This window comes from Vanacampus margaritifer, chromosome 17 (assembly GCF_051991255.1).
Source record: "Vanacampus margaritifer isolate UIUO_Vmar chromosome 17, RoL_Vmar_1.0, whole genome shotgun sequence".
Lineage (NCBI taxonomy): Eukaryota > Metazoa > Chordata > Actinopteri > Syngnathiformes > Syngnathidae > Vanacampus > Vanacampus margaritifer.
The window spans coordinates 6,289,659-6,302,434 of NC_135448.1; the positions used below are offsets into that span (position 1 = coordinate 6,289,659).

General features: G+C 38.5%; 2 protein-coding genes across 9 annotated transcripts in view; both read right to left on the minus strand.

The window, feature by feature from the left end:
• LOC144037315 (heterogeneous nuclear ribonucleoprotein R-like) overlaps nucleotides 1-4,205 on the minus strand; it is a 20,275-nt gene extending 16,070 nt beyond the window's left edge. For 3 of the 8 annotated variants that reach the window (XR_013288873.1, XM_077548699.1, XM_077548698.1), the window contains exons 1-3: nucleotides 4,019-4,200; nucleotides 2,236-2,396; nucleotides 2,048-2,166 (exon numbers count right to left, since the gene is read on the minus strand). Coding sequence is in view for 6 of the 8 variants with exons in the window: in XM_077548699.1 (XP_077404825.1) it covers nucleotides 2,048-2,166; nucleotides 2,236-2,392 (276 nt within the window). In the remaining 2 variants the exon portion in view is untranslated. Of the gene's footprint in view, nucleotides 1-337; nucleotides 423-546; nucleotides 766-944; nucleotides 1,097-1,224; nucleotides 1,379-1,498; nucleotides 1,660-2,047; nucleotides 2,167-2,235; nucleotides 2,397-4,018 lie in introns of all 8 variants that reach the window. The other 5 variants (XM_077548697.1, XM_077548696.1, XR_013288874.1 and 2 more) reach the window with 3 other exon arrangements.
• Nucleotides 4,206-4,434: 229 nt separating this feature from the next.
• Nucleotides 4,435-6,662, minus strand: LOC144037854 (ATPase inhibitor, mitochondrial-like). Its single transcript, XM_077549741.1, has 3 exons — nucleotides 6,473-6,662; nucleotides 5,002-5,114; nucleotides 4,435-4,925 (listed from the first exon to the last, which is right to left on the minus strand). Exons 1-3 carry the CDS (start codon nucleotides 6,542-6,544, stop codon nucleotides 4,784-4,786), a joined length of 327 nt encoding a protein of 108 aa, XP_077405867.1. The 5' UTR covers nucleotides 6,545-6,662; the 3' UTR covers nucleotides 4,435-4,783.
• Nucleotides 6,663-12,776: the final 6,114 nt, after the last annotated feature.

Here is a 12,776-nt window from a genome sequence, read left to right on the forward strand (position 1 = left end):
TTGAAAACTATTTTAGTATGTTGAAAAGTTTAATAATATTAGACCTTCAAGGATAAAAAGTTATTGAAAACTTTTTTATTTCATTGCATGCTGTTGCCGTGGCGATACACTTTGTGATGAATTTTTTTTGCTGTTTTTGAGGGTAAAAAAAAATAGGTGAATACTCGTGAAATTTGCCCAAATAAGGCCTGGCAGAAACATTTATATTTTAGAGGGTTCTTGTCCTATGTGACAGTAGCCCAATGTGGCCAGGTTTGTGAGGGCCCTTTATAGTTGCTTGCAACTCTAGTTAGTCAAATAGGAATATTTAAATTCAAACATATGTTTTCATTTTTACCTTTAGCTCCCTGCATGCCAGTGTTGCCTTCTTTCTCTTCAAACTTGACCAATCTATCCAGTGCACAGTTACGCCCAGGAAGACACTGAGGAAATTTTTTAATATATTAATAATTTAATAGATACATATCACCAATATTTTTTATTGTTAGCATATAAAATTATATTATTTTACATCTTCTTTTTTTTTTAAGTAATTTACAGTTTTACCGGCTGTTCACCGTCCAGCTGTCAGCAGTGGTTGCCACCCACTTTTGCTTGGACAGCAGGTTGCTGACTTCCAGCTTGGCCTTGTCCATCAGCTCATCCAGGTCCCTCTCCAGGGTGCCCCTGGATATGAGCTGGAACTCGGGACAGAAGAAGGCAAACATCTCCCTGGTGTAAGGGTGTTCACAAAGGCTGAAGGGGGAATGTGTCTCAACAAACCACCTGTTAATGAAAATAGAAACATATTTGATACGTTTGCTCATAATCAATGATTAATTAAATTATCAGCATTCTGAATGAATAAATGCATTAATTTTAAATAATCAAAAATGTGAACCAACTTGAAACTTAAAACTAAAAGATAATTGATAACGGTATATTTCAACTTTATTTTTCCTCACCTTGTGAACATCTGCCTGGCCTTGTCCTGGCAGAACTTGCCACTGCAAGAGTCCTCCACGGAGAGCTTCTTGGATTGATGCCTTATGTGCCGACCACGCAGGGTGTTTCTAGCCAGCGCAGCTGCGAGTGCTATTTGTTTTTCAGGGTGCACCTGTTTGAACAAAACAATCGTAGAAAATGATGTTCATTAAATGATTAATCTTTGCAGAATTAAATATATAAAACTTTATTTTATGCTTTATATTTGTTCTGTACCTAAACTCTTAAGTTGTAACTCACCGTTTTATAGTGCGACATAAGATGGGCCCTGGAAATTGAGGTGTAGGTCACACCCTTGTTTTTGCACCCAGGATACATGCACTTGGCCGAGCCAGTGTACACCTTTTTCTTGTCCTTGCCTTCTGCTTTCAAGAGCTTAGAAAAGCTAAAAAAACTAAAGGAAAATAATTTCAAATTCTTAAAAACATGATAAATTGGTAGGTAAAATATATTTTTCCCCAAATAAATGTGAGCAACCAGCTCAAATTAAATATTAAAACTGAGATTTTCTTACATTTCACAGTTCCGGAGGAATCCTTTGAGCTCCCTGACACCCTCGGTGTTGTCCTGGTCCCCAGCGTCACATGTATGGTCCCAAGCATCACACGTTTCGTCCACCTTCTCAAGCTTCACTACGGGCTTGGTGTCTCGCAAAGACTCGGCACCAAGTGGATTCTGGTGACGCGTTTCCATATAAAGTGAATGCAGTTTGCGAGGTTGCATGCCGGGCACTGCATTTGAAGCAAAATTTTGCTTCTTTGCCCATTTCGCCGTGATAGGATGAAGTGAATTTTTGCTGTTGATGTGTCGTCAACAGCCAGTCAGCGTCAAGAACGTACTTAGAGTGTGGATGGGGCTAACGCGCCAACGTGTGCCGCAAAACATTATTTGCCGAAGGTTGTCTTTGCTTTTTGGTATGGTAACATTTGGGTGATGACCAAAAATAACTTCAGTCGGTGCTTATTTGGGCAATGTTTCAAAGTATCCGTCAGTTGTCAGCGAAACGGGAATCCGTCAGTAACGGACTGAAAGACTGCCCACCACTGTCGATTTGCATTATTACCTGTACATGAGAAAGGTCACTGTCTTTGAATTGCTGCAGCACAGCAAGTGCTCCCTCCTCACTGAACTCCCGCAGAGCGTCGATGGCCCTCTCGTCCAATTCAGCATATGCCACCAAGCCTTTCATTCCAACAGCAATGTTACTTTCCATAACACTTGGAAAATCTAAATACCAAGACAGTCACTCACCTGTTTGGAAGATGTTATTTAGACTTTCAGCAACATTCTGTGAGAGTCCCGCGTTAATAAGTATCTGGTAGTTCTCCGTGACTGGTCCTGTAACATCCATGGGTTCTTCTTCCTCCTTCACCAGGGCAGAACTACCGTTCACCTCAGCGACAGCCATTCTCCTGATTCAAAGTTAATCAAATAATTGAATAAGGAGTCTCCAGTGGGGGTTATTCTCCCCACACAATTTTGTTGTGATCGAGGCGCACATTAGACATTACTATTTGATACACTTCCACAATTGAATCCGAAAACACACTAAAATACAAAAGATTTATGAAAAAGTTTTCAAGACACTGCAAGGGAACTTTTTTTTAATAGTAGAATTGAAACAAAAAAAAATACTAAAGACGTTGGAGATCTCGTAGTGACCGGCAACTCTCCTGCTAATCATATTTTGCCGTGAACGGCTCTGATTGACCAATCGTGTTGACACAACTGCAGTATATACTTGCTATTCCCCGAAAAAAAAGCCAGCAAAAAAGTGTAGTGTCTGCAATCGCAGTGAAACTAATCTGTTGTGCAAATCCTGCTGCGTCCCGTTACACGCAGGGGAGTGTTACAAAAAGAAAAACTGTATTTGAAACATCCACACAATTGTAAATAGTACCACGGTTGCACACATTTGTAAATAGTACCACGGTTGCACACATTTGTAAATAGTTGGCCAAATTGTTTTGTCAAATTGTTACACTGTTGAATGTAAATAAACGTATTTTGCTATCAAAAAACACTTTTTCATTGTTGGTGGTAGTGTTTTACAGAAGTAAAGCACTGTTTAGGTGTTTGTGGCATCATTCATGGAAAAAAAGGTGTCAAATTCACTAGAGTACATGAAATAATATCGTTTCACAAAAAGCTTGATTACTCCGTATTTTGTTTCAAAACAGAGCATTTGGGTGAAACTAACCATTTTCTATTGTTGATTACTGAAAAACGGAATAAGGTAGAAACAAACTATTTTTTTTGACGAACGATGAGAGTCCAATCTTTCATTTGGTAGTATGTGTGTTTCCACAGTCCAAACACAAAATTTTCTGTGGACCTTGAAATATCAGTCAAAATGCTTAAATCGGCTGGCACCCACGGCATCCCTTTTCTGAAAACGTCTGGCAGTCAAAGAGTTAATCACCAAAAAATAAAGAGCTACAAATTACAACAAGTAGCATTATGAGTTTTTATATAGCTATAATCTTAAAATACTATATTGCACTCAAGGTATGTAAACAAAATGTCCTCTTTTGCGGCTCTTCTATCCTACAATGCAGTGGCAGTTAAGCTAGTAACAACGCATTGTTAATAAATAAATAGGAACTCGCCCTTAATACACACCTAAAACTTAGTAAATAAATGATATTTGCAAATGATTATTGTTGCAAATACGTTTCATTACAGTGTTGTAGCCATTTTGGTATTTAATGGTACCCTACTGGGTTTCTTTTAGACTAGACGACTCGCTGTCCCGCCCCCCTCGCAATCCGCTTGCTCACAACCAAGGTGAATAACGTTCGATTTTAACCACGTCGAATCTTGTGGCGACAACATAGTACCAATTGCATAAAACGATATCAGGATTGTCTCCTGATAATCAAACATGCACGTTTGAACCGTTTAATCCCTTAGGTTAGTTTGTGAGGTCGCTAGCTGAAGATGTTACAAAGGCCGCGCCATGTAAGTAGATACCTTCAACATCAAACATACACGAGCCATAAAAGCGGCTTAAAAAACAGTTAGCAACACTTACCAGCTTGATTCTGTAACTTAACAGTTTGGCGTTTCGAAATGTGAAACAACTAACGTATATGGCGAGGAGATAAAACAAATACGAAGAAAAATGTTTTTGCGTCGAACCCACGAGACTAATTTCCAGACATCTAGTCTCGTCGTCGGTGAGCGAGAACAACGCCACCATGGGGAAATATCGCGAGAATTGGTTGAACGAGAAATACTCAAGAGGGGCGTGCCTCTTTGTCTAGTCGTTGTTATGGTCTCTCATTTGTCATTTGTAAAGCCAAGGTTTCAAGAAATATGAGAAAGAAGAAATATGTTGTGCATAAAAATGGGTGGTTGTATGACAATTCAAGAGCAGAATAATTAAATGTAACAAGTGTAATTCCAAATAACTGTGTACAAATTAGTCCCTTAAAAATAAGAAAACACTTCCAATGCAGTTCCACTTTATTTGTAGTTTTTGCATTCAAACAGTCTCATTATCATTGCTTTGACACTAATCGACAATTCCGAGATTACATCACAAGTCAAAATGGCAGTCAACTTGGAGTAAGGAAGCTCTCTGCTGATTGAAAACCATTGAACTTTGAGTCGTTGTTGATTTCAAAATGTGATGTTGTTTGACTACTATAACAATCTGCTTGGTTTGTATGCTAATCATAGGCAAAAGCAAAACAATCAGCTGTTTGTTTTCACTGCATGAAGGAAACATTTGCATTGCGTTGCACTGGGGAAGGATCAGAAATGCCCGGATGTTCGGAATTGTCAATGTGATGGTTCAGTCATCATGCTCGAGCCTTCTAATTTTGCCCTTATGACGGCCAATCTCCTTTTGTAGGCGCTCAATTTCCTTTTTGTGGTGCTCAATCTCTTCCGTGTGGTGCTTCCTCAGCGCTTCCATCTGCTCCTTTTCCTTTTGCCTACGGTTGAATGGGGCATGTGGTCAGCGATTGGCGGGAAAGCACTGGAAAGGAATTCGACGAGACCGGGTGTCACCTGAAGTACCGCTCCTCTTCTGCTACTCCCCGTTTTCCAAAGGCACCTCCTGCTTCCCTCACAGAGCCTCCTCCACCTCCACCTTTCCCTGCTCCCTTTCCTAACTCACCCAGCTAGAATGAGAAGATTTGATTACGAACAATACATTTAGTTTCCAGAATGTTCATGTCACAAATAAAAAGCATTTTTTTTAAACTGTACCATCCACTCAGCAATGTGATCGCCTTCTTAATGTGTTATATTTACCTCATTCATGCAACAGTAGTAGGGTGAGTTCGCTATTTTGTGGAACCTTGCATATTTGCGGTTCCGCATTCACAAATTCGCCTATTTGCAAGATTGTTTTGGGAACATATTCTTTGTTAGTCACCTAAAAACGTCACGACAGTCACGATTTGCTGTAATGTGGGGAAAACAATTCTACAAATTATTTTGATTTCTGGGGGAAAATACTATTTACACAATGTATTTTCAGCTTACACTTTGGGAGAACAGTTCTAGGTTACACAAACATGGCATTTGCGGCCTCGTGTTTATTTATGATATCATGAGGCAGAGCTAATGCTGTCCCTTTGGTCTTGTTGGCCCATGGTGGTATGTAACCACCCAGCCCTACTTTTTACATGATCTGAATGTCTATCCCTGATATATTGCCCTCAGTGCAACCTGCAAGACAGTAGAGCAGCTTTGCATATTGGCACTGTTATAGCTACCTCATTCAAGGACCAATAGTACAATTTTATGTTTGCACTATTTTATCAACACCATTCATGCAACACTGTTGCGTTTAGTTGCAGTAATTAAGTTACTTTGACATTTTATATTTGTAGAACTCTATACAGTTTATCTGAGCACTGTGGTTCAGTTCAGAAATACATTTCTGTAGAAATGACCAAGCTTCTTGTAAGTTGAATCCATTTTACTCGTAACAATTCACCACTTAAATACGTTAATACAATACTACCATCACTACTTTATTTTCTTTGGTTATTTCTGCTGAAATATTGCCAAAGCAGTAATCTCAATGCAAAATTTACTGTTTTTTTTTTAAACTCAATCTTTGTGTGTTTATAAATAGAGCATAACCACTTTTTTGCCTTCAGAAAAAACTGCCACGCCCTTGTGCTATGCATTTTTAAGCCAACAAAGCAAGGTATATATCCTAGTTATGTTTGTCTCACACGCGTTTATATTTGCACACATTAGTGAGTGCATGTTTACCCAAACCTGTCATTGTTAAAACATCGTGTAGTATTTGTCGGCATGATGCCAGAACATCCAATAGTAGCACCAATTCATACTTTTAGATGGCGCGGGTAATCTCACTTTACTTAGCAATAACGACATTAGTGTTGCTCTACTTGGACTTCGGGTCAAAGTTCCTAGGTTGGTTAAAAAAAAAAAAAAAACATTAGCAAGCTAAAGCTAACACGCCTAAGTGTCATTACGTCAGCAGTTCAACACGGTTTACCTGATCAGATGACATTCTAATCTGAGTTGAGATGCAGCCCCTCAGGTTTAATCTTAACGGAAGTCGTGACATATTGCTGATGCTGAGAGACACGTTGGCAAACGAGAGCAGGCTTATAGATACCCGTTATCCCTTCTTGTCAAATATGCGGAAATTTGCAGGCGCATCTGGGCGGAAGTAAGCGTGTTGCTGCCGTTACCAGGTCAGGATGTGAACTGCAACAGTATAAAACTGAACGTGGAGAATGTGGTTCTGTTAACAGGTCTATAAAATAATAATAATAATTATAGTAATAATAATAAATAAATAAATAATAATAATAAAAGCTAAAGATTAACTAAGCAAACTCAATTTGTGTTAAGGCTTAGACCTTCATAATTGATGATACAGCACTAGCTTTAAAAAACTGAAAACATTCTGTAGTTCAATTCTTATTATTCATTATTTACATCACTCTATCATATAATAAGTTTATGTTAGTCTAAACTAAATTAAATTAAACTAACGAGAAAAAAACACACAAAACAAATAGCTAAAGAAAACAACAACAAGATCTTGATCAATCATTAATGAGTAGAAAGTACAACATTTGGTTTCAAATTTCGGGAGTAGCTACAACGCTACATCAGTGCTCATGTAAGGTACAAATAGCTGCTGTTTACATCACAGAACTACGCTTTATACTGTATTTTCAGCATTGGTTAACTGCCAGCGCCTTATTTATCGTGTCATTGCCCTGTGTCTGTGTGTGTGTTATTATTTCTTTAAACTCACATATGGGCTAGTATAACCCAGGGCGAGGTTCATGACAAATTTAATCAAATCATAATTCTTAAGTGACACCAAGTGGAAGGAAAACCAGTCCCACCAGTCAGTCATGTCTTTTTCAAAAGCTGCCAAGAAGAGAAACCCTAACCTTATTTCAAGAAAAACAGGAGCTCGAATTTAATTGGGGCTTGAATGCACAGAAAAACTTGTAGCGTTTAAGAAATCTGACGTCATGACTCAACTAGACATGCTGACTAGTATGCAAAGTATCAAGGACATGAGAGACACGACCGGCTCACCAATCTTGTTCCCGTTTTGAAGAAGTGTTGATGCTCTGAACTGTTATTAGTGAGGATTGAGAACATTTAATTAATTGCACATTTATGGAATACTTGACTCCCATCCTTGTTGTAGCCTATAGAGCTTTATTGTTTTGGTTAATACGTATTTTTCTAACGCTGTACTGCAGTGGTGTCCAAACTTTTTTCTCAAAAGGCCAAATACTGAAAAATTGAAGGATGCAAGGACCACTTAAGTATATATTTTTTTACTTTCATTTATCAAGCACAACAAAAAAAAACATCTACCTGAACAGCTTTCTATAAGGCAAATAGCTTAGGATTTTACAAGATTTTGGCGTATCCATTTTCTCAGTACATGCTGCGGGCCGCTTAAAAATGAATAGTGGACCTCAAATAGCCCCCGTGCCATAGTTTGGACACATCTGCTGTACTGAGAGACGTTAAACACATTTTCAATGGCTTGCTCGGTACTTGCTAAAAAGAAAAGATTAAAATTGTCAGTGTATTAATTTTAATTATTATTAACGTCAAATTGCAAAAAAAAAGTTTGAAAAAAGGTTTCAAACAAATGAAACACAACATTTACATAAAATGGTTTATAAACTCTTTTGTAAAGTCAGTTTATCAACAAACCTATAAATACATTTCAATACAGGACATTTCAATCTGGCTCCAAATTGTTCAGCCATCTGACGTACCATTGTTGTACATCTATTACACAAAGTATGATGTCCTTTCAACCTTTTTCAACTGCTGAATGTACAAAAAAAACGTACATGAATACATAATTCATATAAGTGAAAGTGAGTGTTTTGTACACATGGCTGCCATTGGAGTTCCACTTTGTCCTGACAAGGATTTTCTAAGCACATTTCTAAAATAATACACCGTCATGGATGCTCAGCTTTTCACCAAACACAAAAAAGCAGATGATCAATAAAAGGGTATACAATTTCTACTGTTTTGCTATAGAGCCCCTGTAATTATTCACAGTGAAGTCCTCTGTGGATGGAAAAACACAAAAAGTCATAACGAGGGGCAGCATTTACGTAAACCTAATGTAATAGTTGCTGATCCACTGCAGATTTGAGAGATTTTATGGTTCAGTCAATGCTGTTGTTCGTTAACCTGGGTTCGGTTGAACCTCAGGAGTTTGGTGAGTCAGTCTCAGGGGTTCAGTTGGGTTCAAGTTGTAGAATTATATTCTATTGTACACATATTGAGTACTTATCTGAGATACATTGAGTTGCAGTAAATATCTATTATATATATATATATATATATATATATATAGTTAAGTTCTTGATTTTTGAATAAAAAATATTGTTTGCTGGTTTTGTTCTTTGATTGTATGTATGTATATGTGCAACTATGCACTAGTTAGTGCAAGCATGGTAGTAACAGCCCTGCAACAAATGGTGGCAGTATGCCAATAAAGATGGATACCATCATTCACTATGTTCTGGAGTGAAAAAGCTATACATTTATCCTTCATATATGATAAATTTATCATTCATTCAACGGGATTAAATTATGTTTCACTTGAAACTCAGTCATCTATCCTGAATCCATTATTTCCAATCACTGCACTTAATTGAATGTTTACTCGCATAGTCACTAAATATGCGTTTTATTCCTCCATAAAATCTAACCAGTTTTAATGAAGATTTAAGGAGATCCAAAATTGTGTGAAAGAAAAAACATCAGCCGCCATTCTGCTTTTGCTGTGTGGGTTTTGTGCACGATATTCTCTGGTCCTTTACAGACTTCCGGTCCACAGGGTGTAGAGCGACTAGCTACCTGGATCCTTTCACCTCAACTGCTCAAGTGTTGCCATAGGAAATAGTATCCTGGCAACAGCGCTAACCTGTGCAAAGACAAAGTAAGGTCATGCACATGAGATGTGGCTCCATCAATTCCTTTTCATAACATCTTCTTCCTAATACAACCGATAATCACATTATCGAAGCCAATGTCATTTAATGTAATGCTTTAATGTCCTCACATGACACATATATGGCTTAGTTGAACTGAATTTGTAGAATATTACATGGATAGCATACACATCATGTAATCATCCCCATTTAAACCAATGCAGTATGAATAATTGTTTAAAATATAACACAGAATATATTCATACCTCTGGGCAAGGGCATGGTGATATCTTTTCAAATTTCACAGTGCTTCTCATGGAAATGAAATGAAGCATATCGTGCCTGCAACATATGGCTGAGTATCTTTTCAAAACAGTTAATAGTGCCAATTTCTTGTACATGCATTCAGCTTGCATGCCTTCAAGACTGCTGGTGCTGCGATTCCCTTATTGTAATAGCTCCCAGAGTTGCCTGGATGTTGCCATGGTGACCATCAGTGCCGCTATCAGGGTCCATGCAGAGTCTTTGTTTTCTGAACACGCAAGGTCATTTTAGCCAAGGAACATCTGGCATACATTTTTTAACAGATTCCCATGCAGGTTGGCTGTAATTAAAGTCACTTATTTTGCATCAAATAAGTCAGCCATGAAGGCTTGCAGCAGTTCACTCCAACCTGACATCACATGCTCCAAATGCTCCATCAAGGTACATTGAATGCTTTCAGGCTTTTCCTTGTCACTGTTGCCAAATGGTTGCTCGTGAGTGATTTCTTTGGTCTCTTTAAATATTTGTGGTGGTGCAGTCCCAAATCTGCATGAACCATGTCTGAAAGACAATTCTAACGTTGTTTGGCTATATATGAATAACTCAATTGAGTATCCTTTCAAGGCACACGAAAACATTATAAGTACTAAGTCAATAAAGTTCAAAAGAAATACAAGATTTAAAGTAACAAACAAAGGTCATAGACTCGCCATGGCTGAGAACATGACATGGGTTAACACAGTGAACCAGTCAGGCCTGAAAGAAACCAGGGAATAAGTACAATCCCACATCTATCACAGTAACCTCACAAGCCAGATTGATAATTGTGATTCACTCAAGGGAGTTCTTCACATTATCAATCTGGAAATTCACTCTGCAGATCCGTTTGGGAAAGGAGGGACTTGCTGTACAATATTTCGAGCTGATTGGACAATGCGGCATCTTTGCACGTTTCTTTTGACCAATCAAGGCAACGGATGAAAATGTTGTCTTTGGTCTCGTCTTATTTGGGGGTGGGGGTGCACAAACGTCCATTTGATCAAGGATGATCAGTGTTTGTTGTTTCGATAGCAACAGCCTTCATTTAATATCAACCCATGAGCCTGCTGATGCTGCCAGCAAGGTGCTAATTGATACTGCATTTCACATTAGGGGGTGTGAAAGGCGGTGTGGATTGAGAAAAGACTTGGGACTTGGTGTGTGTGTTTGTGTGTGTGTTTGCTTTTATGAAAGTGTGCAGAATGGTAATGAGTTATTGGGGGTTGGGCAGATTGATAATGTCAGCAAAAAGTTTGCTAAGTATGAGCGTGTTTAAGGATGTCAAATTAGTCCAGCTGTATAACCGGATAAAACTGTGTAGAGTGTGCAATAAGCGCGCTTAAAATGAAATACCAATTGCTCTCGCGTTTTCCTTTCTCCTCATGCTTGTTTAGAAGTGTCATTGTCAGCCAGCTTGACATCATGCTCACTGACAGCCACTATATGCCGGTGATGAAATTAAAAGAAGAAAATAGGACCTCAACGACTCATTAAGATTATTTTAAGAACTTTTTTTTTCTTTATGATGCACCAAAACAAGGTCCAAGAGTGATGCTTGTCATGTGATGCTGTGGATAGACAACATTTGGTGTGAATATCAACACAAATGACAAAGAAGTGCATGCCAAAAGATTGTTTAAAATACACAAACACACTCTATCTATCTATCTATCTATCTATCTATCTATCTATCTATCTATCTATCTATCTATCTATCTATCTATCTATCTATCTATCTGTCTATCTATCTATCTATCTATCTATCTTTCTACAGTATCTATCTATCTATCTATCTATCTATCTATCTATCTATCTATCTATCTATCTATCTATCTATCTATCTATCTATCTATCTATCTATCTATCTATCTATCCATCCGTCCATCCATCAATCCATCCATTCCGCTAAATATAAATAATGTCCATGCGACAGTCCATACGACAGTCCATCCATCCATCCATCCAAATAGCTGTCCGTCCATCCATCCATTCAGCTAAATAGCTATCTAGCTAGCTAAATAGCTTATCTAGCTGGCTAAATTTCTCTGTCTGTATCTAAATAGCTGTCCGTCCATACGACAGTCCATACGACAGTCCATACGACAGTCCATACGACAGTCCATCTGTCCATGCGTCTATCCATCCATATGTCTGTCTGTCTATCTATCTATCTATCTATCTATCTATCTATCTATCTATCTATCTATCTAGAGAGAGATTTGCAGTGGAACCTCGGCGTTTAAACATACAGTAATTAGTTTGTGCTGAAATGATTTTCTTTTGTATGTTGTCCAGGCTCTCCCTTAGAAATAGGGTGAGAAGCTTGCCTGGAAAGGACTCAGAGTCCAGACACTGCTCCTCCATATTGAGAGGAGCCAGATGAGGCAGCTCGGGCATCTGGTTCGGATGCCTCCTTGATGCCTCACTGGTGAGGTTTTCCGGCCGCCGGCTGGGCACATCCCACTGGGAGGCCCCTGACCCAGGGCACACTGGGGAGACTAGTCTCCCGGCTGGCCTGAGAACGCCTTGGGATTGCCCTCGAAGAACTGGACAAAGTGGCTGGGAAGAGGGAAGTCTGGGCTTCTCTGCTAAAGCCGCTTCCCTTATGACCCAACCCTAGATAAGATGGACCTGGATTTCATAACCCTATAATGCCAAACGTATCATATTAACTACAAGACATATTGAGCCCTCTATTTCATGAGTATAGTATTGTTTTCCCATTACTGTAAAACCCTGATGTATATGATCCGACACATGCAATGCATGAATAATCCGTTAGAGGGCAGTAATCACCGATCTGACGTCTTTTTCTGCGACCTTGCAAAATCGCCACAATTGAGAAAGGGGAGACACCTGATTTTGAAGATTTTCTTTGTCAAATATAGTGTTATGGTAAGAAAAGGTTGAAAAATGTTACTTAGACAACATTATAAGAAGTTTATGGGTGGATATAATGTGAAAGTACTCAATATTTTTGACGATAAGTTTTAGTAAAACCATGTTATTGAAAGTAAATGTATAAAATTTGAAACAGTAATTGTATAATTTTACGCT